This window comes from Meles meles, chromosome 8 (genome assembly GCF_922984935.1).
Source record: "Meles meles chromosome 8, mMelMel3.1 paternal haplotype, whole genome shotgun sequence".
Lineage (NCBI taxonomy): Eukaryota > Metazoa > Chordata > Mammalia > Carnivora > Mustelidae > Meles > Meles meles.
The window spans coordinates 86,110,780-86,138,467 of record NC_060073.1 but is presented as its reverse complement, the minus strand read 5'-3'; the positions used below and the strand labels follow the sequence as shown (position 1 = coordinate 86,138,467).

Here is a 27,688-nt window from a genome sequence, read left to right as displayed (position 1 = left end):
AAGATACAGAATAGACAGGGTCCATTTGGTCACCAAGAAACCATTTCACTTTATTATATTATGGGAAAATTTAGATGTGCAAAGCAATGCAGATGCCAAAGTATGCTTTTAAACTATTTTTGGCTGAATTTGTCTCTCTGAGGTCTTCGGATCCTAACATAAATACATATATGGGAAGGGTTATGGATAAAAATAAATAAAATACATCTCAATCATTAGCATCTAGACAAATTGAATAAAAAATAGAAAGAACATTATGAAGCATGAAAATATATATCATGAAATTATTCCTGAATATGAGGGTTGAAAGACTCCTTAGAAAAGGAGAAAAGCACTCCTCTTTAGAGTGGGTAAACTGCAGTCTTGATTCTGACATGAGGGGATTGAACTGAACGAAACATTAGGTTTCTTCCATGGCCCACTGAATTAGATAATGACAGCAGTAAAGAATATATCAGTGCAGATCATTTAATACTGTGAAAGGATAATAAAAACATCTGGGTAGGGATTCAATAATAAACACACATAGATGTTAGTCTGAGTTCACTTTTAAAATACAGTATTTGTCTACTAAGCTGACAGGACATGACCAGCTCATTTGCTTGATAATCATCTGTTATAAAGGCATTGTTTTATAACTTTAAAATACTCTTACTTAAAAATTATTAGGCTAATATTTTCTATGTACAGCAGATAAAACTTTTATTTGACTGTAGAGTGCCATTTCATGGAAATTAAGATGAATATATGTTTTAAACAAGATATTTGCCATGAAAATACACACAAAATATACACATATGTCACATGATACAGAGAAACAAGACCCATGATCTTCACATTTACAGGAATTTATAAAATCTTCTCTGAAGGAAATGTGTTACAATTCAGTCAAACTTCTCATCTTGAAAGTAATCCGCCCAATTTAGATATTCTTGAAGTTGACCATATTTCTGTGTATATAATAAAAAAGCTAGTTATTTTACTCAAAGCAAAGAAGATAAGGTAGGCCTTTTCAATCTATAAGACACAAACAGGAACATGTTCACTTCTCATTTCAGGATAATCATGAACAAAAGTCTTATAAACAGGGACACAATTTCAAATAAGCATTTCTAACTCAAAGTATTGGAAAGAAATCAAGCTGAACATTATTATTAATCTCATATTTTTATAAAATATAATTTTTCTATTATCATATTTATAAAAGTATAACAACTTCAATAACTTATTCAACAAAAATTTGTTGAACATTTAACATATATTGAATACTTTCTGATGACTGTCTAGGTACCAAAAAAATTGCTTTCCCTGTCCCTAAGGAGGCCAGAGTTCAGTGGTAATACACCAATAAAAAGTGCCTTAAAAAACTATATAGACAGTGTATGAAGGTTCAGAAGAATAGCCACGGTTAGTTGAGGTGATCAGGAAGGAGTAGCACTTAAAACTGTCATGGGAGAAAGGATTTGGTTGGCAAAATTTGGTGGGAGAAGGGCAACAGTCCATACAACAGTAAAAAAGCAACAAATATAGGGTTTGACCATAATTTGAGGGGTTTGGGAGGGAATGGAGAGAGAGGAGACTGAACCAAAGAGGTTGTAGTCACAGAATAAAAAGTATGAAATGCTGGGTGAAGGAGTTTAGAAATAATGTGACAAGCAATGTGAAACTGCTAAAGTGTTAAGGTAGAGATTGACATGATCTGGGGTGTATTTTAAGAAAAATGGTAAAACATCATTCTAGAATAGTTTGGCATTTAGTTATGAATCTATTGTAATAAGTTAGGTAATGAGATTCCAAATTCAAGTGACAACCAATGAAGATGAAGAGTCAAGACCAGGTAGGACAAGGTAAGAGAAGAGTCAGGATGATTTGGAAATTCCACAGATGATTTGGAAAGTTCAAACTGCTGACTTCAGTTGAGGAGATTAACTGACCTAATGGTTTCTCCACTTATGAACTCTGGTTCTATTCCCAGTGAAGAAGAGAGATCCTGATGACCCTGACTTTTGTGGTAATAGGACCCTATGGAAAAAGTATAGGAGGAGTGTGTTTTCCTTCTAGGCAGGGCCATGAAATTTTTTTCTCCTCAAAGATCTCTGACGGGATCACCTTCTCTGGAAAGAAAGAAGAAAAGAACAGGAGGGGAAATAACCTTTGGATTACTTAGGGATTCTTCTGACCAAGAACTTAGGTTCTACTAGATAGAAGTAAAGTACTCTAGAATTAGAAACCTAGACCTTAAAAGTTTGACTTTTTTTATACTTTCTTTTCCTCATTAAATTTTTTTCTGGAAAATTATAATCTATCCTAGTTATATTAAGAAAAGGAAGGAAACCTCTCCTTGCTTTTATTACTAATAACAGTTAACATTAACTGATCACTTACTAATCACTAGGTCCAGTATTAAATGCTTAAAATGTGTTGATCATTTAATTTCCCAATCAAAACTCTATTATTGTCTTAATTCCATTTTACTGAAGAGAAAACTTAGAGAAATAAAGTAATTTGCCTCCAAATTCTACTCCTAGAAAATATTTAAATCCATGCTTTTAACCATTATGCTTTTTTAACCGAATGCTATTTCTAGATTTAAAAGGGGGGTGAGGCGGGGTCAGCTTTAGTAAGAAAAAAGAAAGCCCTTCAAAGGAAAAGTGAAACTCAGAAGGCAGTCCGTATTTCCTGGTCATTTTCTCCACCTAAAGATTCTGGTTCCATCACTCTTTTTTACTGAAAATCTGGAGAGTTTCGATCTTATTCTGTTAACCCCTTCGAATGCCAGGATGGACCTACTGATTAAAACAGCTGGAACTGTGGAAATGAGTGTGAGAAAAGAGGTCAGAACATAAAAGAAGTTTGGGGTCTTCTGCTCAGAAACAGCAGTTAGACGTGAAGAAAGGAATGGGTTTGTCAAGGCAGAGAGCTATATAGAAAGGAATGGGTTTGTCAAGGCAGAGAGCTATAGAGAGACTGAGAAGGGAACCTAGAGTTACAATGTACCTTTAAGCAGTGGCCCTCAATTTTCAATTTGTTTAAGAATCACCTAATTTGTTAAATATTGGGCATTTAACCCAAGGATTCTCATTCAACAGGACTGCCATGAGGCTAGGAACTACACAATTTCCACAAACTTCTAGGTGATTCTGACATAGGTAGTTAAAGCCACAGTTTGAGAAACATCAGTTTAAGAAGCGAAAGAAAAGCAAAGAAAAAGAAAAAGAAAGAAGTTCTAAAGGGGGAAAGAAGAAGAGCCTGCATAAGGAGTTTCAGGAAGGGATGGGATATCAAATCATTATTTAAAATTCTTTCTTATGTAACAATCTTTATGTAATACATTTAAAATTTACATACAATTGTAAAACTGAGACTTGATACTTTTATTGACCTACTTTCTCCACTTCCTGATGTTCATGTATTCACCACCCCATCCCAATAACCCTATCTTCAACTTTTCTGGAAATCCCATCATCACATTCACTTCCTTCTTAATAAGAACACCTGTTAGAATTTTGCCAGTGGTATATGATAACATGTTCTTCCAGTCTAATTTGGAATGAGACAATTATTTTTATTACATTTATTATTGTTTTGGTTTTATTTTAATTTTCTTATCACCCTTTCCTTTCTTACACTCAGGTAGCTCCTACCCTTTAACATCATCCTAGGTTAAGAACAGATCATCCTAGCTCAACTGTTAGGAGAAGGAACAAAAAGAATGAAGTCAGTCCAGTTGACAGATCTTTGGGAAGAAATGCTGAGATATCCTGAGACACTTGGAGAAACACTTGGAGCAGGGAGGAGCAGGTAAGGGAAAAAGCAAGGTGTGTAAAACAAACTAGGAGGAAAGCCAGGATCAGATAGTTTGTATGAGGTAAAAGAATAGGTTGACATAATAATAAGGAAGTAAGAGGAAAAAGGGCCACAGAAGGGGCCACTGGAGCAGCACTGAGCCCTGGCATTCAGAAGGGTTAGGGTAACTATGACCATAAGCCTGCAGCCAAAGAAGAAGGTGTGTGTCACAAGCACATGCAATGGGATCACACAAGGACACTCACACTGAGGGGTAGGTGGAATGATGCTGCGAAATGTCAGAGCACTTGATAAATTCTGAAGTTTAATCACCACACAGAAAGCTGCATATGGGTTTACAGTGGCTCTAAACTTTAGTCTCTAGGACATCTTTTGAGAAAATCCATAGACAAGTATTTTTAAAGCAGGAAGGATCCCAAAAAGAAAATGAAGCTCTTTGGTATTGCATGTGGAAAAAAATGTGCACATTGTCCTCAACATACATGAACTTGAAATAACTGCCCAATGCTGTGTGCTGTTCTTGAAGTTTAATAGAACACTTGACTTTTTTCCTCCTAAGAATATTTTTTTCTTATTCCAGTTCCCTTCTGTTAGAAACCCTGTTAATCTTTCTCTAAGGTACATGATCTAGTAGTGTTTTTAGTTTTTCTCTGCAAGAAGTTTAATGTTCTTCTTAATATATACTATTATTACATAATATGTACAGTATGTGCACAGTGGTTTTTCTATACCTAGTACACAATTCTTTAAAAAATGGTGTCCCAGTAGGTTTTTCAACTCCACTAGAGGGTTGGCAACCCTTAAATGCCCCAATAAAAGTAGCTAAGAATTTCACATCATCATGGAAAATGAAGACGGGACTTACTGGATAAGTAATGGTTCCTCCCTAAGGCAAATAGAAAACACAGAGGAGGACAGGAAGGAAAGCACTGGGAGAGGAGTCAAAGCAAAGTAAAAGATAAAAAGCTGAGGAGAGTAAAATGAGAGAAAGACTACAGAAAGGTCCAGATTGGGGGTGGGGGGGATGCAGAGAGATCACCAGGTGGGGTTTGTGGTGGGAGGATAATTGTCAGAGGGAAACAAGTTCTGATGTCACTGTCCAGACTGGGAGACCTCTGCAGAACATGACATGTCCTAACAAGTTCTTGTTGTTTGTTCTCTTTTTCTTTCCCTTTGCTTATAATTTATTCACTAAGCTTTCTTCTTTTTTATCTTCCTCTTTTACAAATTCCTTATGATATAAATAACCCAGGCAACAGATCTTAAGTCAGCCTTTTTTTTTTTTTTAAGATTAAATATACAGTTGATCTGAGTTGCCTGCAAATCTACTATATGTTTTCTCTCATACATTCACATAACTAGGCTTGTTTTAGAAGATTGCAATCATATTAGCATTCTTTCCAAGTACCATAAGCAATTCTAAAAGCTCTGTGAGCAGACCAGAGCTTATGAGCTGCCAGCAGATCTTCGGGAATTCAGTGCACTCTTCAAAACCCCCACTTTATCCCTGATATCAAATTTAGTGATCAACAGGATTTGGGGGAATCAAAATCAGTGCCGTGGCCTGAAACCTCTGCATTCCCCTTGATCTTCAGTTACAGTGCTCACTGCTCAGCCCATGTCCTCAAGAAGAGGATGTGGGTGGTATTAGAACTGGCAGCCGAGATCCTTTCCTCAGATTGGCACCAGGTGCTTCTTCACTCTCAGGTCACAAGAACTGTTCTAAAGAATAGGAAGCAGACAAGCAGAGGTGAGTCCTACACTTCGTTAAAGAAAATAAGGGAACTAAATATATATGTAAGGAATACCATTTATATAAAAGTGAAAGGACAGAGGCCCTTCATTACAGGACGGTATTATTGCTGATTTCAATTTATCTGATGAGCTGAAGGAATGCTTAGAACATCAGGGCACGTGTTCAGGGTTGGACAATGATAAGCATGAAAGGAATGGGTGGAAGAAGAGAAAATACAAAGACGGGGGGGTGGGGGCGGAAGGAGAGATTCTCTTTTAAAATTCAGTGTCTTCTAGTCATTTGTATCCTTTCGCTGATCATAATTAGGCTCCAGAATCTATGAATGAGATGATTCTTCTATATTCACCTTACCTCCTTAATCCAGCCACTATCCTTTGACTGACTGAAAATTCTTTCCACTGTTTCTTTAACCTGCTCGTCTTCAACTTCTTCTGTCTTTGCAATGGAGCAACATTCCTGGTACAGTTTGAACTTAAAATGTTTCAGTTTATGATAAATTCTGGTACGCTCAGCACAAATTCTGCCAACAGTAAACACCTAAATCAAAAAATAAACATTATTATCTGACAAATGAAGTAAAAAATATAGTAATGATTATATAGCCTTTCTTGCTGTATATTAGCAAAATCTGATAATGCATTATTAATTTTTAAAATGTTTATACAATAGTTCCTTTACCTTCTCTCATTATATAACTTAGATTAAAAAAAAGGAGTATCTGTTATGTTTCAAGTATTGGGCTAAGCACTAGAAAGATGTACTACTTGTATTAGGGGAGCTTACAGTGTTGGGAGAAAAAAAATTATTACAGAACAATGTGTCATATACTGGGCAAGAGATGCTATCAAGGTAGAGAGGAAGGACAATTAACCCAATTTAGAGATGAGAAGAGTCGTTGAGTAGGTGATGCGTGAACTGAGTCTTCAGAAGACAGCTACCCAAGTTTGAGAAGGAGGAGAAAAATGGCTTTTAACACAGAAGGATGGAGATACCCGAAAGCAAGAAAAGCATTCAAGCAATTGTATATACATAGTTACTGAGTTAAAAACGCCTGGATTACGATATTTTTCTAGCTTAGAAGTAACATGTAAAATGGAAATAAACTCTTATGGTAATAAGAGTTATAAGTATATGGTTATACTCAATATTGGCAGTTTTTCACTAAATAATTTTTTCCAAAAAAATTCTATCAATTAAAAAGTAACTTTGTGTTTAGTCATATTTGTTTCCTTAGTCACTCTGATATGATTATAACACATTAATACTTTATTGTTAGCAAACTAGGAGAATTTTAATTTCTATATTTATATGGACTTCCAGAATTTTATGATTAAGAATATTTTTCTTGTGCAATCAACCAACCAGAACATTCCTCTTTCAGAATGTACTCTGTTATACACACTAAAATAGTAAAACTGAAAAGTAAACATTACAACTAAACACATTATTACTTGATCAATCTTCTTCTCACGGAGTAACCTGAGGAAATAGACAAACTCCTTGTTAAATTATGTATTTGTCTCTGTGCCTAAATTAACTTATGGATTATACTTTCATGAGTTTAGTACAAGTGGTATAGTTATGGCTTTGATCTATGTAACTTGTACTGTGACAATCTGCAAAGAACCGTGTTGCTTTTCTGAAGCCACACAACAAGGTTCACAGAGGTGATGAGTTCAATAAATAATCTGAGTATATGAGCAAAAAAACAGTAATAAAATGAAGACTGTATTGGAAAAACTGAATAAAAGTTACATGTGATCAGCAACAGTAAGGTTTGATGCATCATCTTGTGAAGATGGTATTTGGAACATCTTATAATCTTTCTTAAAAATCCTCAAAAGCTGAAGAAAACCATGTTCACATTTCTGTTAAAGTTCTATGAAAACCCTTCTGTTTTTCAGATGATTAGAAATAATCAGGTATCATTGTACATTGCGTGTTTACTCCTAGTAAACTTCCCGTTTAAACATTATCATTAAACCAGTCATATCAATTCTAACAATTCCCTTGTCAATACCTCTGTTTTTACTTTGAGTGAAAAAGGTACCACAATAGTTGCAGTGGCCACTAGGGGTACCCTGTCTCTCCATTTCTGTCATCAAAAGTAGATTGTGTAGGAGAAGTCTCCTATGGTAGTTCTGGATAAAGTACAATAAAGAATAATATAAGTTTTAAAAAATTTCCACCACACTGTATTTTCTATTTCCCCAAAACTGTGGAATTTATCTGTGTAAAATTTTTAAGTTGGGGCAAGAAGGAAGGAGAGGTATTTAAAAATCCTTATTTAAATTTTTGTTTACCCATACAAAACAAGAATACCCACTGAAAATATTTAACATTATAGTTTACTTCTTTCCATTTCTAATTCCTACCTTCTTGGCAGATACTTAGACTAATGAAGACCAATAAACCCAATGAACCAATAAAACCAAGATTCCCTTTAGAATACTCTAAAATTTTTCCCCAAAATGTGATAAATTTTAAAAGCCTAAACCATTGTTAGTAAGTGTTCACAGAAAGGGTAAATGCTTCAATGAACTTCATGACTGTGTCATCTGCTTTTATTGCATTACTTTGCCTAGCATAAACTTACCAGCACTGAATAAGTATAGTTTTATGATTCTGGCTATATGTAGTTATCTAGTATTCTAAGAAGATGTATCTCGATCTTTTTATCTCTAGGAATCTTACTGTCCATGAAACTGCCAGTTTCAATGCAGCCATGACAGAACTGCATTTTATCATTTGATTTAAAATACTTTGCTACTTTGAGAGCTATCAGCTGGCACTTTAAGGTAGGTTTTAATTGTATACCTTTAGATGGAGAATAATCATTTTCTAATACATTTGTTAACTTTGATGTTTTTCCATTGTGTGACTAGCATATTAATGTTCTTTGCTTTTATTTTTTAGATATTTGAATAAGTATTTTATACAGAATCTTTATCCTTTCACAGGAATATCAGAACTCCAGAAATGGTTTTCTAACTCACTTCCCTTTCCACGATTAGCTGTAGACATCAAAGACAGCTAATGTACAGCACTATTTTTGGCTTATACAATAGAATATGATCCTTAAAGTATTAAATCACTTTTATTAGGGGTCTATGTGTCTTACTTCATAAAAAAATCATAGATTAGTTTTTAAATAATGTGGAGATTTGCATATTAACTATGTTGAAAAAAGAAATGTGTTTTTATAGTAACTTGCCAAATGATGCATTAAAATTAATTTTGAATTTATTTTACCCATGTAAACTTTCTAAGTGATTCTTGCAGATTGTTTAGAGGGATCTGGTCTATTATTGCCACTAGTACTAAGGAATCATACTACCCTATGTAGTAGAAGGATTTAGATTAATAATCTATTTCTAGCTTAATAACTGATTGGCAGTATTTAGAGGCAACTCTAAGAGCCCCCCCCCAAACACACACCCTTCATGGATATACACACTCACCAGAGGAAGTGCTCAATATTAATATTTTTGCATTTATAAATGCAATACTTTCATAAAGATTAAAAAATAAATAGAAGTAGACTACACCTACACTTCTCTCTTTATACTGTACTGCTTTATCAAATACTTTTCTTCAAATTTTCCAATATTTTCTTCAGTTTTGTCTTTTCATTCAAAATTAATAGCATCTAAGTATTTGTCAGTTATCTAGATTTGACACACTTCTGATATATTCTAGGCTAAAACATCGTTTTCTTTCTATTCTCATATTAGGATGACAAGCATCTTCAATAATTTGCCTGGGGATGTCAATTTGGTAGATATCTGCAATAAAATTTTCCACTTGGGTTAAATTCTCCTTTGGACACAAAGGCGACTTTTGCTTCCCTTGCCCTAGTTGTATTTCTTTTCATTCTCACCCTGCATCCCTTCCCCCTCCCCGCAGGTTGGGTGATGTGTTCTTACACAAAGTTTAGGATCTGAATTAGGAGTGCATTTGCCATGGACATATGCTAGACATGTTTTTTTCATTCAAAAAGTATACCTTTCCTTGTACTCTTTTCACATCTCTTAGTGCTTTCTCCATTTGTAAAAATAACAGGGTTATTTGTGCAAGCTAGGTATTGAAAATTTCTAAATACTTAAAACTAAAATGAGAGGAAAAATACCTGTTTATCATGTGACATGAAGTCATCTGTTTCCATAGTCCTGGTGTTGTACAACTTTCCTGATAAGTGCACTGAGTATTTGCAATGGCGATGCAATCCACAGGCCTGGCAGGAACAGTCTTCAGGATTCTTCGAATGGATACTTACATTAGAATAATTTTCCACCCGCTCCTGGAAGAAATTGAAAAACATAATGAAGCTTTCCAAGACTGGAAAAGACCTCAACAAAGTAAAACATAAAAAGAACCTAGCCAAGTTACTAATATGGATTAGTAACCCTGCTAATATGCTCACTGTATACAGTTCAAATATTACAGTAAAACCTAATCTACACTAATTATGACAGTTGTATCTAGCACAAGCCTAGAGTGTGATTCCCACATTGGGAATCACAATAATGGGGTAAGACATAAGAGCAAAACATGCTGTTATGCCTTACTTTAACACAAAGCACACAGTAGATATTTGACAAGGTATCTTTAAATAAAAAGATAATTTAGGTTGCTCAATGACAAGAAACCAGACTAGAAAAAAAATTAGTTTCCTACTTTTGAGTTACTATTAAATAGTGTTCTTCACAGACTTTATTTCTTACCTCTAATTAGCATAAATGAGATATTATAGTTAAAAACAGAAAAAAAGAGCAGCAAAAATTCAGGATACTGTAATGAAAAGATGGAATTCATTTAGCTTAGTCAAAAACTGAGAAAAACCAAATCACATTCAGTCTCTACAGTGTAAATTATATCCTATTTCCCACAAAATATTTCAGAAATGATTTGATCGTCTTATGGCTACTTACTAAAAGGCCTATGAAAATCAGCAAGTTGGAACTAGGACTGAGGTGGCCAGCACTGATATGGATAGTCTAACAGCTGAATTAGCTATGAGTAAGCAAACTGAGAAAATATTTGGCATTCAAAAATAAGCTTTATCAAGCTGTGCAATTAATTCTGTTTGTATATTTTTGCTCACACTCTAGGCTTGTGCTAGATACAACTGTCATAATTAGTAGTGTAGATTAGGTTTTACTATAATATTTGAACTGTGTACAGTGAGCATATTAGCAGGGCTACTAATCCATATTAGTATTCTCTATCGGCCTGATAGTAATTAAATATTCAGTATACCAATAGTTTCCTTTTTAACACTGTATGATTCACAACTTCATTGCATTTTGTCCACTTTTACTATTTCTCATATTTCATGGCAGTTTTTGACACATGTCACTTACAGAATGACATTTAGAGTGACTAGGTGACTAAACCACTTTCCCTTCTCATTTCTGTGGTACTTAAGGAAGCACATCCAAGATGAAAGCTCTATCAGCTTGGCTCTGTGAGTGACTACAATATGCAGAGCACTTGTAGATTTACACCGGACATAAAATATAACTAAAAATAAGCTTTGTTGGGTTAAGCTGTTAAGATTTTCATTGCTGATCTGTCACATAGCTTATTTTTTGCAGCATAACTTAGCTACTTCTGATCAAGATCATATTGAATTGCCATGTCTCTAAATTTTTAAGCTAATATTTTGTGTCTTGCAGTTACTTTATCAGCCTCAGGTAATCCAAATTCAGCATAATATACCAGGGTATAGTTAAGCATAATATAGCAGAGTGGCATGGGCTTTGGATTCATAGAAATACTAAGACCTTATGATTTCTAGGTTTAAATATTGGCCTAGATAATGACTAGCTGTGTAACCTTGTGTTCGGAGTCACAGTTTTCTCAACTCTAAAACAAAGGAAAGATTACTGCCTTCCTCATGGGGTTACTCTGAAGATCAAATAAGATACTTTGCATTGCACGAAAATTCTCTGGAAAAGTTAAGTGATCAATAAATATGTGCTATTTTTCTATTAAAGAAAATACTATTTATACCATGTTCTAAGAACTGTGCTATGTATTTTACCTTCCAGATAAGTAAATATTTCCCTTTAAAGTAGGCAAATATTTTCTGTATCTGAGGAAGAGACTGGAGTTTAGAAAGGTTAAAAACCCATGCAAAGTCAAAAAGATATATATGGTGACCCTAAACTCAGCCATCCTCCAAACTGAAGTCTTCTATTTCTGTAATCCCATAACTGTCCCTTAAACCTAAACCATCTGTGGCTAATTTATCAGGTAACTCAAGACTGAACAGGCCTTGGATGAGCCAAATCTCCTGACATAAATGAGGTAGATCAGCTAATGATTTAAGTACTAGAAGGACTGTTAGGAACTTGAACTTCTGTTGCCTTGCATTTTTCCCCCCTCTTGTGAATCATTAGAAGATAGAATATTAGAAGCAGGGAGATTAAGAAAAAAACCCTTAAAAATTATATAAGATAGCCTCTATTATTGGAGATCATAAAATAGAAATCTATGAGATAACATGGAATATAATAAGTCTTATAAATTAAAAAGATGCTTTCTTGAAATTGGTAAAATTACAAAATCTTAATTACAAATAATTACAAAGCCTTAAAGTCAAGAAGGATGTCAAAGACAACCTAGGCCACTGTTTCCCAAATTATATTATGGAAATCCATTATTCTAGGAGGTGATAAAAGGTAGCTCATGAAAAGCAGCCTCAAAGGAAAACACAAATTTGGAAAGTATTTCATTCTACATCACCCTCTTGAAGATTTACAGTATAATTCACACATTAATGTTCCTTGAAAAGTCCTTCAGTTAAGCTTAAGTTAAACCCACTGTTTCTCAAACTTCTTTAGCAGTGGAACTCTTTTCTGAAACAATAATTAATATTCTGTGAGAAAAACTTCATTTAAATAGATGGGCTAAGCTCTGGAGATGTTCTAAAGTTATTCATCATTTAGAACTACCTAACTACCAGATACATGTAATTAATACTATAATATTTAAAACAATAGCAGCCTTTAGAAAACATGAGAAACAAGCTGATTATTTAACAAAGAAAAATGCCAATAATTTAGAAGATTATTCAGTTAGTGTTCAGTCAATATTCAGTTTAATAACTGGATATTTAAATCCTGATAGGTCTGCCACTCCCAACCCCCCCAGCCAGAAATGTAAAACCAATTTAAACCATATACCTTATATTGCTCTTTCCAACGACTTCTAGAAGCTAAACTCTCTAGACGAGGCTGAACAAAGCGGTTATCCAAATAATGGAGAGATGTCAACATATCCTGTGCATATGATTTTTGTCTGGTACCATCTGTTCAGGGGAACAACAACAATGACAACAACAAATAATCATTTAGCCCTTTGGAAATATTTATCTATCTCTCTATCTATCTAAGCCCCCACACCAATGAATTATCCAGCCTTAAATACCAATAGTGCCAAGGTTGAGAAACATTATTAGGAAACATTTAAGTAATTAAATACTTAAGGATTTCTTCCCATGGTTTTAGAAAGATACTTGGTTAACTGGTTAGAAGCATCTGAAATTTATGAAGAAAAAAACATTCCATCAGAGCACTAGGGAAAGGAAAAAAAACATAGAGGCCTTCTACTTGTTCCTTGAATACATCAAACTTATTTTCTTTTAATTCCAGTAAAATTAACATATAGTGTTATATTAATTTCAAGTGTACAATGCACTAACAACAGTTCTACGCACTACTCTGTGCACATCATAGTAAGTGTACCTTTTAATTCCCTCTACCTGTTTCACTTATCTACCCACCAACTTCCTCACTGGTAACCACCTGTTTGCTCTCTATAGTTAGGAGTCTGTTTGTTTGTTTCTTTTTCCTTTGTTCATTTGTTTTGTTTCTTAAATTCCACACGCAAGTAAGATCAGACAGTATGTGTCTTTCTCTGATTGACTTCACTTAGAATTATACCCTGTTGATCCATGTTGTTGCAAATGGCAACATTTCATTCTTTTTTATGGCTGGGTAATATTCCCATGGATATATACTCCACTTCTATAGCATTCATCTATCACACCAAACTTACTTTTACCTAAGGGTCTTTGCAGTTACTGTGTTCTCAGATAAATCTATGCATTACTTTCCCCCTGATTCATTCATTTAAAAGTCACCTCTTGAGAGACCTTCTTTGACCAATCTAAGAGATACCTTCCTTATCTTTATAACACTGGGGTCTCCTTAACCTACCATTATGTTTTTGGTTTTTTTCCCCAAGAATTATGTTATATATTTGTTAAAATTATGTTATATATTTGTTTACTCATTCATGGTCTGTCTCTTCCACTAGACTTTAAGCAACATGAGGGCAGGTATCTTGCATGTCATAGTCATTGCATATCCCCAGTCCTCAAATAAATACCCTTAGGCACTCAATAAATACTTGTTCAATAAAATGTGAACAAAATCTCACTTAGGCAATTAGGTAGATATTCAATACAACATATTTTCAGTCTTTATTAACTTCCAGATTCTGTGCTAGATGCAAGGGATAAGTGTATATCTAAGGTATGGTTCTTCTTGTACTCTTAGAAGGGAGGAAGGCAAAAATACATTTCAATGCAGTATGAAAAGTGTATATACAGCAGTACCACCAGGACACTGAGAGCACTAATGAGGGTGTAAAAATATTACTTGAGTGGGTCATGGTAGCTTTCACAGTGAAAGCAATTTTACATTCATTTTAAAGAGGGAACAGCATGAGCAAAGGCACAAAAGCATAAAACAGCATATAACTGTTGGTGAAATTCAATGAGCTTAGAGAGTCTGGGATAACACAAGGCTATTGAACTACTCTGCTGTTTTCAGTCTATGTCCTACATCCTCATATTCACTGTACACTCTCCCTCTAAGGGCAGGGGAACATGACATGTTTCTTTTGTACTTTCCACATATCATAAATAACAAACAGTAAAAAGTTTTTGATGTGAATGGGTAGCTGATCCTAGAGGGAAAAATTAGAGGGCCTTAAAATGGGTCTCTTGGTTTTGCTTAAGTATATATCTTATCTTATCTTATCTTATATTACATTACATTAGTAGGGTGTTAAAAAATTGGAAAAAGAAAAAAAAAACCTCTAATTGTTCCATTTGTATTAACTTACCATACAATGTTCCCAGAAAAGATTCATCTAAAGCATTGATCAGAAGAGCCTTCACAACTCTTTCAAAGTGAGTATAGTGGTCACTAAAGGAATCTGAAATTAATTTTAAATACATATTAGAATATAGTAGATAAACAATTCCCTGAATAAAATGAGTTCCTTTCTCTAAGAAATTAATACTATGAGTAGGAGAATTCACTTCATTATCCTAATTTTATAGCTGCCTCGGTGACTTGTCTTGGTCACTGAGCAAATATCCATTTTCCAGATTTACTTGCTTCTAATCCAAAAATTTCAAATTGTTATTTCAAATAATCTTCAGTTTCCAAACTTATAAAGGGAAAACTATTCAGAAAATATTAAGAGATATGTTACCAAAAAAACCCCTCAAATCATCCCCTGTGGACTTAAGTTTAATTATCAACAATTAGAGTGAGAGAGCAAGAGAGAACACTTTTATACGTAGATTGTTCAATATGTACCTGAAACTCCTTTCCTTCTCTCTGAAACATGGTACATATGAAATTGCCCAAGAAATTACGACCCTACCCAAAATCCCAATGGCTATAAAAATTCCATTTCCCTTTCTGCTGCTCCAGATTTAGGATTTGCCTTATCAGTTTAGAAAAGTCCTATCTTCTCTTCCTCATACCAAATACATCAGACTACCTTCCCACTAACTCACTGTAGTCCATGGAATTATCTGTTGTGATGGGCCATGCAATAGTAAGAGAGAAAGTCCCTACTATTTCCCATTGCTCTTGGGTCAAAGTTTACTATGGCTGTAAAAATATTCTCTATCAAATGCAACCTCTTCCTTGATCCAAATTGTCACCACAGAACATTTGCTCTGGCCTGGGCACCTATAAAAATATTAGGGGCAACCTGAGCATCTCAGGAAAAATGGATGATGCTTGGTGAGAAATTTAAGCAAAATAAGACCTATGTTAGCATTTATGAGTAATTTTGACCTTGCTTTCACTGAAATAAAACAAAGATGAATTTTAATATGAAATATTTTTTCCTTATATTTTAGCTACTAAAAGGGCTGTATAACTCTAAGTTTCAGGAAAATATTTAGTATGCAATCTTTTTTTAAGAAAGCATGTTATTGGGGCGCCTGGGTGGCTCAGTGGGTTAAAGCCTCTGCCTTCGGCTCGGGTCATGGTCTCAGGGTCCTGGGATCAAGCCCCACGTTGAGCTCTCTGCTCAGCAGGGAGCCTGCTTCCCTTCCTCTCTCTCTGCCTGCTTCTCTGCCTACTTGTGATCTCTGTCTGTCAAATAAATACATAAAAAAATCTTAAAAAAAAAAAGAAAGCATGTTATTATAGTACTAATGTGGCCAAAATAAAGCAGTAATAAAATTAAATGACAATAGCCAATAGCAGACAATTTGTACCATGGCCCTTAGACTTTAGAGTGCCTATGATCAATAGTAAATTACAAAAGAACTGATCACAGCCATTTATGAGTATTTTTTTTAAATCGTAGAATGTAGTTAGAAAGTGAAATAATACTTCAATTAGCATTCAGTTTAGATTAGGTTAGATTTTCATCAGCCTCTGGATATAATATAGTGTTGGTACATGATTTAATTTGTGAGTGTTAAACTGCATTTAAACTCTCTAGCACTTCCCAAACTATATTAAGGTAAAAATATTCTGGGAATATTAACAAACATGTTGAGGGGAATAAAGCATGAAATTCATCCCTTGTGCTCCTAAGTGTAACTATCAAATAAATTGAAATATAATTTTTTATCCCACTGATTTTATCAGTCTTTGAATGTGGTGTTCAACCTTACTCACCTGTTATAGAGTTTGGGAACTGTTGTTCTATTTTATTTTATAAAAATATTTTATTTATTTGGCAGACAGAGTTCACAAGTAGGCAGAGAGGCAGGCAGAGACAGAGAGAGGGGGAAGCAGGTTCCCTGCTGAGCACAGAGCCAAATGTGGGGCTCGATCTGAGGACCCTGGGATCATGACCTGAGCCAAAGGCAGAGGCTGTAATACACTGAGCCACTCAGGTGCCCCTGTTTTTCCATTTTAAAGACCTTGATGCTGTTTCTTTAGAATTGGGAGTAAAAGGAAAAGGCAGAGGATCAGAATCATCTGGAGAATTTTTGCCTAACCACAGAATCTCTCTCCTACCAATGCCTATCAGAATCTCTTTCAAAAGAGTCAGGAAGGCCTCAGTTTTGGTGGGCCTGAGTGGATAGATGGGTGGTGGTGAATTAAGCTCCTGGCATCTCAGTTTGAAAAAAATATTTTATTGAGCGTGTATATGCCAGGTATTGTTTCATGTACTTACATGAATTGCTTTCTTTCTCAATATAAGCCTATGAAGTACTATCAATACCCTCAGTTTATTTTTAGCTAAGAAAATAAATACAAAGAGGATGAAAAATTTCCCCAAGTTCACACAGCTAGTAAGTATTGAAATCAGTGCTCAACCCAAACAATGTGACTCCAGATTTCATGCTACTATCCCCCAAGTAGTTGTTGTTCTGCATGGTAGTTAGGTTTGATAACTTAGTTCAGAACATAGAATTTAAGACTTGGATGGGAAAATGGAGAAAATAATTCAAATCTGTCATTTCATTTTATTTTTTATTCTATTTTATTTTTTGAGAGGGGTGGTGGGAGGGAGAGAGAGAGAGAATCTTAAGCAAGCTCCACGCTCAGCATGGAGCCTGATTGTGGGCCTTGATCTCACAACCCTGAGATCATGACCTGAACAGAAATCAAGAGTCAGATACTTAACTGACTGAGCCATTCAGGAACCCCTCAAATATCTCACATTTTAGAATTTTCAGAAATGACCCGGTGTTGAAAGAACTTACCTAAGAACAATTAGATAGAGGAAGAATCAGGATTAAAGGTTAGACTCCTCCAGAGCTTTTTTCAGTGTTCAGATCCCTATATTGGATGAGCTTCTGTGAAACATCCTAGGAATATCATTTAAATTTTTCTTCTATGATCATAAAAAAATTGCAAAAGAATACAGGAGAAAATCAATAATATTTGTGTTTATGCATAACTTGATTTTTCCAAGATAGTCAATTTCCTCATATTCAGTCATAGGGTAGTTTAGACATTCTGTTTATATTCCATGCATCTTTTATCATACATGCTAAGATTTTGCTTCAGCGCCGAGTAACTTTCTTAATGATCTTAATGTACCTTTCCCAATGATCTTAATGTGTACCTGTCATTTTCATGCCAGTACTACACTGCTTTACTTACAGAAATGTTACGATAATTTTTTATATCTGGTGGGGCAAGCCCTTCTGATTTACTGTTTGTTGTCTAATTTTATTTATTCTCATACATTTTTTCCCAGGTGAACTTTAGCACTGTTTTGCAAAGTTGAATCAAAAAGTTGATTTCACAGGCTCCAGGGTGACACAGTTGGTTAAGTGTCAGATTCTCGATTTCCGCTCAAGTTGTGATCTCAGGGTTGCGAGACTGAGCCAAGCATCAGACCGAACTGGGCATGGAGACTGCTTAAGATTTTCTTTCTCTGTCTCCCGTGCCACCCCACCCCCAAAAGGTTAATTTCCAAAGAAATAATTTCTTGCACTATTTATTTCTTTCCAGAAACATGCAGTGTCTCTTGCATTCATGTTTTCTTTGCTATTTCACAGTAAAGTTCATTCTTGTACCTATAAAGTCATGCTTTTCTTCCTCAGATTAGGTCTAGGAACTTTATTTTGTTTGCTACTATAGATGGACTTGTCCTTCATTTTATCTTCTAAATAATTATTGATAGCATAAAGAAAACTATTTTACATATTTATTGTGAATCTGGTCATCTTTCTGAGATCTTCTGCAAATTCCCAATAGTCAGATTCTCTTACAATGTGCAGAAAATGAACTTCCTAGCACATCACAGAGCAGGATAGAAGGGGACACTGTTTGGGAATTCCTGGGCAGTGACTCTGCTTTCTCCCCCAACCCTGAGAAGGATGTGGTCTTGCTACTGCTATGTTTATTTCAAGAACCAAGAGAATATAAATATTTTCTTAGAAGCACACAGTGTTGGTATACTTTCTTTTGAAACGCAGGTATGAAAGTAGTGTAAGAAAGCAGAGACAGAGCAAGAAATTGGGTTCTTTCTCTACTCTTAACAGGAAAAAAAACAACTAAGAAAACTATGGAAATGTATGATGCCTCAACTTCTGTTCTCAATCTATTCATATGCTTTCTCTTAACTTTGTATCCCTGGTTAAATGAGTCAGAAACTTATAGGTGTGTGTGTGTGTGTGTGTGTGTGTATACATACACATAAGCTATTATATATATATATATATAATTGTATTATGTTCAAATAATGCCTTTTCCTTTTCAATAGTTAATAGTTTTTACTTTTTTCATTATATTGTTCAAAACATCTAGAACAAAGTAGAAAATTTTTGTCTTGTTCTTTTTTTTTTTTTTGAAAGATTTTATTTATTTGACAGAGAGATCACAAGTAGGCAGAGAGGCAGGCAGAGAGAGAGGGGGAAGCAGGCTCCCTGCTGAGCAGTGAGCCCAATGCGGGGCTCAATCCCAGGACCCTGAGATCATGACCTGAGCCGAAGGCAGAGGCTTAACCCACTGAGCTACCCAGGTGCCCCTGTTTTGTTCTTTTTAAAAATAAATTTATTTTAGAGAAAGAAAAAAAGTGAGGGGGAGAGAGTGCGTTCATGAGTTGGGAGAGGTCAGAGGAAAAGCATCTTCAAGCTGACTCCTTGCTCAGTGCAGAGACCAACACAGGGCTCCACATGGGGCTTGATCCCACGACCTCTGAGATCGTGACCTGAGTTGAAACCAAGAGTCAGACATTCAACTGGCTGAGCTACCCCAGGCATCCCTGTGAGTATCTCTAGTGCTTCATTAGCAGTATATATTGTTTTAAATATTCTTTGTTATGTAAAGGACAAATACTCATATTACTAATCTTTTAAGACTTGTTATTTTTGTTTTTAAACTAGATATGGGCATTGAATTTTATCAAATGCTTTTTGATAGAAATAGAAATAGATTTAATCAAATCTATTAAAATTATGACATGATTTTTTATCTTTTGACATATTACTGGAAATAATATATTAAACCATTTTTTAAAAAGATTTTATTTAAGAGAAACAGAATAAGTGTGAATGAGGGGGAAGGACAGAGGGAGAAAGAGTGAGAATCTCAGGCTGACTCCATGCTGAGCGGGAGGCTGATACAGGGCTCAATCTCAAAACCCTGAGATCAAGACCTGAGCCAAAATTAAGAGTTGGCCGCCTAACTGAGCCAGCCAGCCAGGCACCCCTGTATTAAACCATTTTTAAAATTCTAAAAAAGATGGCTAGATAACTTTTTCTTCATTCTTGTAATTAGGAAAGCATTTCCTCCATATGCCTATTTGCAAATCTATTTTCATTCACTTACTGGGATGTAAGCCTCCTTAACTTGCATAAATACGTGTGTCCAGCAACTCAACAATATTTTCTTCTATCACACCTCTGAATTCACGTTTTCCCATGTTCCAAAAACACGCTATGCCTCTTAGCACATTCAAATCTTCTTTTACATTTCCCACTAAAGCTACAGAATTTTCTTCCTTTAGGTTTTCATTTGTTCTGTATTTCCTCCCCTGAAATTTGTGAAATAGGATCATTTCTATTCCTTTATGTATTATCTTCTCTTTTGGAACTGTTTTCATTTTCTCTATGCTAGAAGTACTTCTTGGGTTTAACCTATGTATCACTGATGAGATTTTCTATACTGTTAATTATGCTGTTTATATCTTTCAGTATAGATTTCATTTCTGACTTTATATTTTTAATTTTTCTAGCAACTTATCCTTATCTTAGGTAGCTCTATTTCCCCTCAAGTTGTTCTCTCCTTACAACTTCCTATTTCCTTTTCAGAGATTGTAAAGCAAATGCTTTATACAATTTTCTTCTGTTTTATTTAATGAGACAGTTTTCACAGGCATTTTCTTCCTAAGTCTTCAGGGCAATGTTACCTTACCTTTCCCTTGTGCTACAATATGATTTCATTGGCACTTTTTACTCATCCTACAAAAAAGGGAAAATTCTAGAATTTAATATTTAATATAAATGGTTGCAAGACTGTTAGGCACACCCTGTGTTATACTGACAGAATTATTCTCTTTAACAGCTAGGTGGAGACTAAGTTAATGTTTTCTTTTAGTCTAATTTCCAGTATGCTAGCAAGTATTTATCTAGTAAGGCACTAGTAGACTTAGATGTACTCTTCTGTCTATACTTCCTTCTCTCTCACTTTGAACATATGATAGAATACTGGAAAAGCAATATAATCTTCAGTATCCACAAATCTGGAGGTTATTCCCATCTATCTGTGTATAATATTATTAGCATATGAACATTATAGGTCTAGAATACAGTGGACCACTGCTAATCTATCCCTCTACTTTTTATCACATCTTTTCAGGGAGCTACAGTCTCAAAATAAATTTAGAGAAATACAGGGATTTATGAGAAGGAAAAAAGACCATGATTGTCTTCAACTTCTTCAAAGGTATAGTGGAAGAGGAAGTTATTCTGAGGTGTTACAGATACATCTCTCAGAGCCAAATGGCAGATGAGTAAGTGATAAAAGGTCTTCATTTTAGTAGAGCTGTTCTCTTCAAAAAGGTAAAATTGAATTGGCCATTCATTGATTCTCACATGAGAAGTGAATTTGGAATTAGAAATGTTTCTCCCAAATTGTGGTCATATGTTGTCGGTGTTCTTATAGAGATTGGGAAGAGAATGAATCTGGGAATATTAGCCTAATTACAGCCTAACCCAGCAATAGTGTAGTGTTTACTATTCATCACATCTCATTATTAATTTAATGAGAAAATATATTTTTAAAGTATAAGAATTAACCTCAGTGACTTTTAGAACATAATCCCTGATGAACTGGAAACTGCCTATACTTAATTGTATTTATTATATTCATAAATGACATAAATATTGATAAGTATTAAAAACAAGTCATATAGTATCACTCTAAAATGTGTGGGGTTGTTTTCCTTTGATGTATTAAGAAGTCTGATCACATCTGACATTTCTCTGTCTTGAAGTATAGATCCAAGAGCCTTTAGCCAATATACTTAGCTTAATTTAATCATCCATCCATCCAACTAACAATGAGTTCCTATAAATTATCCAATACATTATTATCAACTTTAAATGGTGTGAGAAATGCAAAAAGAAGTGAAGTAGATTAACCATTGAGGTTATTTTTTGAAAGTGGGAATGCCCATTTATTTGGTCCTTTTTATTGAGTTTTTTTTTTTTCACATACCATAAATTTCACTCTTTTTAGTGTACAATTGTAGGGCTAATGCATAAGTTCTGTAACCACCATGACAACAACAACAACAACAACAACAACAACAATAACAATAACAAAAACCAAAAAACAAACAAATAAACAAAAAAACCAACCAAAGAAACAAACAAAAAACAATAGTTCTACACCACCCCAAAACTCCTTTATGTTAACATTCAATAATTTAGTTTTACACATAATGACTCTGAGGTGTCTGAAAGATACCGTGATGAAAATGTTCAATAAGATGAAAAATCATGACTTAGGCTTTGGAGAAAACCTGTGCTAGAAATAAAAGTTTGGCAATTTTTGTCCATACACTGGGCTAAAGTTATGGGGAAGAGACTGCCTGAAACACAAGCAAGGGAGTTTGAAGATGACCTTTAGAAACATTAATATTTACATGGCAAGTGGAAAAAGAGGAAAGCAGTATTATAAAGGGGAAGACAAGATGGTACCATGGAAGCTAAAGAGAATTTTCTAAAAGGGAGAGTGATCAATTGCTTGTGGCAAAGCACATTAACAATACCACGTTAATAAGAACTGGAAAGCATCTTGGCAACTAGGAAGTAATCACTAACTTTAGTGAGAAAAATTTCACTGGATTGATGGGTGCAAGAGCCCAACAATGCTTTGTAGAGGTAATGGGAAACTGGAACAAAGGATACAATTTTGAATAGTGGTTAATGAAACATACAACTCAAGGGAGTAAGGCATGAATATGGTTACAAGTTGAGAAAAGACAACTTGTAAGGATAAGGCCAGAAGAAGTTGCGATTACAAACACACAAGGTAAAATGTATTGTATAAAAAGAGATTCTTCTCTCAGGCAGAGATGCTCAATAGTAGAAGTAAGCACAGAGTTCCTTATTATCTACCCAAATGAGTTGAAAACTTGTATCCATAGAAAATCTGCGTACAACTATTTATAGCAGCTTTATTCATAATTGCCAAAATTTGGAAGCAACCAACATGTCCTTCAGCAGGTGAATGAATAAACAAATTGTGGTACATCCATACAATGAAATTTTATTCAGTGATAAAAAGAAATAATCTATCATGCCACATTTAGACATGGTAGAAACTTAAATGCATGTTATAAGTGAAAAAGTTTAGTCTGAAAGTGCTACATGCTGTGTAATTCCAACTATAAAACATTCTATCAAGGGCAAACTGTGGAGACATTAAAAAGATCAGTGGTTGCCTGGAGTTCAGTGGAGGGTGGGAGAAATGAATAGGTAGAGCACAGGAGAATTTGAGGACAGTGAAACATTCTGTATAATATTGTAATGATGGAACATTATATATTTGTCAAAACCCACAGAATGTACAACACAAAGAGTGAGCCTTGAGATAAAATATGAACTGTAGTTAATACTGTATCAATATTGGCTCATCAGTCTTACCATATGTACCAAACTAATGCAAAATGTTAATTATAGGGAAACTGTGTGTGAGAGGGGTTATATAGGAACTCTCTGTACTTTCTACTCTTTAGTAAACCTAAAATTGTCCCTTAAAAAAAAAACAAAAGTAAGCATAGAGATGTAGAATAGAGAAGTAATGAACTTTAATTTTCATTAATTAACAGGAATAGGCATGAGTAGGTATTACTGAGAAAATGTTCTATCACATTCTAGATATTATAATCAGAATGATGGGATATGTCCTAATTGAGTTTCCCTAAAATTTCTGTGTCCAGGTGGCAGGCAAACAAATGAAATAAGGAAAGTAGTCATTGACTTTTGAAATATAGATGCTTATCACTGGTAACTGATAAATTTCTTGAAATTTAATTCATACCTTAATCTACTATTTTATTATAAATCATGAGATTGACATTGAACCATGTTACACATAATTTTAGTAAATATGGCCATTTAAAAAACTGGAAAGAATCCATTCTTGAAGAAAAAAATAAAGAAAAATGTATTCACTTAATAGCCTGTTTCTACCAGAGTTGTAAAACATCATAAAAACAATCTTTGAATTTATGCACAATTATAGGGATTAGAAAAATAATACATATTTTAAGATACCCCAAAATGTCAGGGTCTCAAACTGTGGTCTGTAGACACCTATAAGTCCCCAAGTCCATTCAAGGAGATCTATGAGGTCAAAATAGTAACACTATGATAATCATGCTGTTCTTACCATGTTGACATTTCCAATGTTGGCACAAAAAGTAACTATAGGTAAGGCAGCTGGATAACATGAATCATGGCAGTAGCACCAAACCACTAGTAATCACTGTAGTCATCATTGTTATATATTCAGTAAAAAGCTACTTTCACTAAGAATGTCCTTGATGAAGTAGTAAAAAATATTAATTTTATTAAATCTTGAACATACACCTTTTTAGTATTCAATGAGATGAAATGAGAAATATGCATAAAGTACCTAGGTTGCATCATAGTATGATCAATCATACTTTGAGGAAAAACTGAGTTGGGAGCTGACAAAGCCTCATTTATCATGAGACGCCACATTTACTTGAAAGAACAACTGACAGGGGCACCTGGCTGGCTCAGTTGGTAGAGCATGCAACTTTTTTTTTTTTAATTATTTATTTTAGAGAGAAAAAGAGAGAGAGAGCAGGAACAGGAGGGAAAGAGAATCTGAAGTGGACTCTCCAGTGTAGGGCTTGATCTCAGGACCCTGAGATCACTAATTGAGCTGAGAAACCAAGACTCAGGATACTTAACCAACTGTGCCACCCAAGCACACAAGAATGTGACTCATGATCTCAGGGTTTTGAGTTCAAGTGCCACACTGGGTGCAGAGTTTACCTACTTATATAAAGAGAAAGAAGCAAGCAAGCAAGCAAGAAAAACAGAAAAGAGGGAGGGAGAGAGGAAGGAAGAAAGATAAAAAGAAAAAGAAAGACTGACAAACAATGGATATGCAGGTATTTGTCAATTTTCTCAAAAAAGAGCAAAGGAAACCTGTGATTTCAAGAACTCACAGTATCTCTTGCCAAAGATTAAAAAAATTAAAAACAGATTAAAAAAGATAAAAAAAAACAGATTTTTAAGTAGAAATCAGAATTTTAGAAAACTTGTATCTGCTACTACTGTGAGCTTGACAGCTTCCCCATACCTAAAAAAATTTTTTTTATAAGATTGGGGGTAAAATCAACAAATGTGATTTTGAAAATATTATATAAAGAAATGTGCCAACATTTGGAAGATCTACATAACCCAGTGAACCAGTATTTTCCAAATGATTAATGCATGATGTTACGAAGTCATGTATAGGTAAAAGATCCATTCAAACTGCAAGACAAATTAATGGAATGCAATGTAAGTAAGTACTAAAAACTCATTTGTATGGTTTCCGATTCCATACTGCAACTAACTTTCAGAGACAATCACCTGAATTGTGGTGTAGTGACAAAAAGAATATCCACATTATTTTGAAGATACTTTTAAAATATTTTTCCCTTTTCCAGCTACCTATCTGTGTGAAGCAAAACTGTTCTCATTTATTTCAAGTAAAACATGAAAATACACTGAATGCAAAAGCAGGTATCAGAACCTAGCTTCCTTCTATTAAGCTATGTATTAAATACAACTATTTTAAAACGTAAAACAATGCCATTCTTATTTTTTAAGTTTTTTTTAATAAAAATGTTACTTATGTTAACATGTAACATGTTACATGTTGTTAACATGTAACAAGCTTATTAATGTTAGTTTAAAGTCTTAGTAAATAAAAAATAAATGTATTTTAAATTTCTCTGTTTTGTATTTCTACAGTGATAAATGTTCTTAGATATAACCCACAAAAACAAAAATTCTTTGGGGTCCTCAATAACTTTTGAGTATAAAGGGTTCCTGAAACTAACTAGAATACTAGAATAGACTATTCTCAGAGTGACAAAATTACCTAAAAATAAAACCACAGTTTCTAATCAGTGACTTAGAACATGATAGTAAAAGGCTGATTTGGTATTTGATATAATATCATGATTAGAGCAAGTCGTAAAACATTTTCTTGATATTGACTTACAAAGAGAATTCTGTTTTACTAATTTCAGTTGTGATGTAGTCAATTTTTCTCCTCGCTGGCTTTTATTCTCTTCATCACCCTCCTCATCTTGAACTACAAAGTCATCAATAATATAATCATCTCCATCTTCATCATCTTCGTAATCATCTTCTTCCTCATCATCATTTTCATCACTGCTTGGGCAGGATTCCTTTTCAGAGTCCTAATTAAATTAAAACATATCCTTCAGTAAATTTGTACCTTTAAATTGTAAGTACGGATATGAAATTAAAAGATTAAATCTGAAACCAAAACAATGATCCATGGAAATTAACTTCATATTGTAAGGTTAAAAAAAAGTCTTGTCATATTAAATGTTGAACTTTTTGGATTAGGAAGAAGATGATATAACTTGGTAAATGATATAAAATGTTTAAAGTGGATATTAAGATTATAAGTTAAAAAGAGAAAGACCATATTAAACAGTCTTTCAATTTTAAAAGAGAGATAAACTGAGGTTCATGGTAAAACAGTATATTAGACACAACAGTGAAAACATGTTCAAGGATACTTGATTGAAAAATTAAATTCAAGAATTGAGAAATAGAACAGACTCAACAGTTTGATTTTTATAAAAATTAATACTTTAAGGAAAAATTTAAGAACAGTAACAAAACCAATAAAATATAACACACCTCAAAATCTCTACTACTATTGCGTCTCTGACGAGATCTTTGTTTTGAGAGTTCTTTCAGTTTCTGGAGTTGTTCTCTCTTTCTCGCAGCTAAAGTTTTTTCAGGCTTTTTTTGCTCCATCTCGACTGAAGAACATTCATCTTCAACCACTCTACGTGGACGCTTAACACCTACTTTTCTAACTAGGATATCACTATCATCACTCTCATCACTGTCATACATAACAGAGGAGATCCTTTTTCTCTTCCCTCGCTTGATATGTTCTTCTTCTAAGTCCTCTTCTAGTATTTGTCTGGTGTGTTTGTTGAGATCATCATCCTCTTGATTTGAATGCTTTTCATGATCTGGTAAGTCAATATTTCTATGTTTGTTTTTGTTCTTTTCTTCTTCATACGATGAACTGTTGCCAGTGTTCATGAGATGCTCACAGTTACTACCTTCACTTTTAACACTAATTAATCTAAGTTCTCTTTCATTTTCCAGCTTTTTATTACTATCAAACCCCTTGTTACCATCAAGATCTTCATCACTGTCAAGCTCTTCATTACTGTCAAGCTCTTCGTCGCTGTCAAACTCGTCACTGTCAAGCTCTTCGTCACTATCAAGTAACTGTGAGATGCTACTTCTTTTAGTCCGCCTCTAATCAACTCGAGATTTCTGCTCATGCTCTTGAGTTTTAGAATTTTTCCTTGTGTCGTGTCTTCTAACATGTACCATTTTCACTTAAGCTTCTACAAAATAAAGTTATTAGGAATATAATAATGATAACCAGATTTCAAAAAGAATGTATTTATGGTACAAACTCTATTTATTTGGTGTTATAAAATGGTTCATAAAGGTAAAAATCACATAAAATATCTGAGTGAAGATGGCAGAATATTTATTCAACAAATAATTCACTGAGCATTTACAAAACAATTGTATGAACTTATTCTGAATTACGCTATATTTTGTGCTGAAAG

At 34.2% G+C, this 27,688-nt stretch overlaps 1 protein-coding gene and 1 long non-coding RNA gene across 2 annotated transcripts in view; one reads left to right on the top strand and one right to left on the bottom strand.

The window, feature by feature from the left end:
• LOC123948236 overlaps nucleotides 1-27,342 on the top strand; it is a 30,649-nt gene extending 3,307 nt beyond the window's left edge. Inside the window, exons 2-3 of the long non-coding RNA XR_006819938.1 lie at nucleotides 8,249-8,361; nucleotides 27,210-27,342. This is a non-coding gene — a long non-coding RNA (uncharacterized LOC123948236). The remainder of the gene's footprint in view (nucleotides 1-8,248; nucleotides 8,362-27,209) is intronic.
• On the bottom strand, nucleotides 30-27,215 carry CCDC82 (coiled-coil domain containing 82). Its single transcript, XM_046014868.1, has 7 exons — nucleotides 26,727-27,215; nucleotides 26,053-26,254; nucleotides 14,702-14,794; nucleotides 12,754-12,878; nucleotides 9,693-9,863; nucleotides 5,915-6,100; nucleotides 30-950 (listed from the first exon to the last, which is right to left on the bottom strand). The coding sequence occupies exons 1-7, from the start codon at nucleotides 27,141-27,143 to the stop codon at nucleotides 885-887; spliced, it is 1,260 nt and encodes a 419-aa protein (XP_045870824.1). The 5' UTR covers nucleotides 27,144-27,215; the 3' UTR covers nucleotides 30-884.
• Nucleotides 27,343-27,688: the final 346 nt, after the last annotated feature.

What these genes read in the sequence shown, in the direction of transcription:
- CCDC82 (XM_046014868.1), bottom strand. Translation starts at nt 27,143, where the DNA reads ATGAACACTGGCAACAGTTCATCGTATGAAGAAGAAAAGAACAAAAAC. An exon ending in GTTGGAAAGAGCAATATAAG is followed by an intron (nt 9,864 to 12,753) that starts GTATATGGTTTA and finishes AATTTCTTCCAG; the next exon opens with GAGCGGGTGGAAAATTATTC. An exon ending in TCATGTCACATGATAAACAG is followed by an intron (nt 6,101 to 9,692) that starts GTATTTTTCCTC and finishes TTTTTGATTTAG; the next exon opens with GTGTTTACTGTTGGCAGAAT.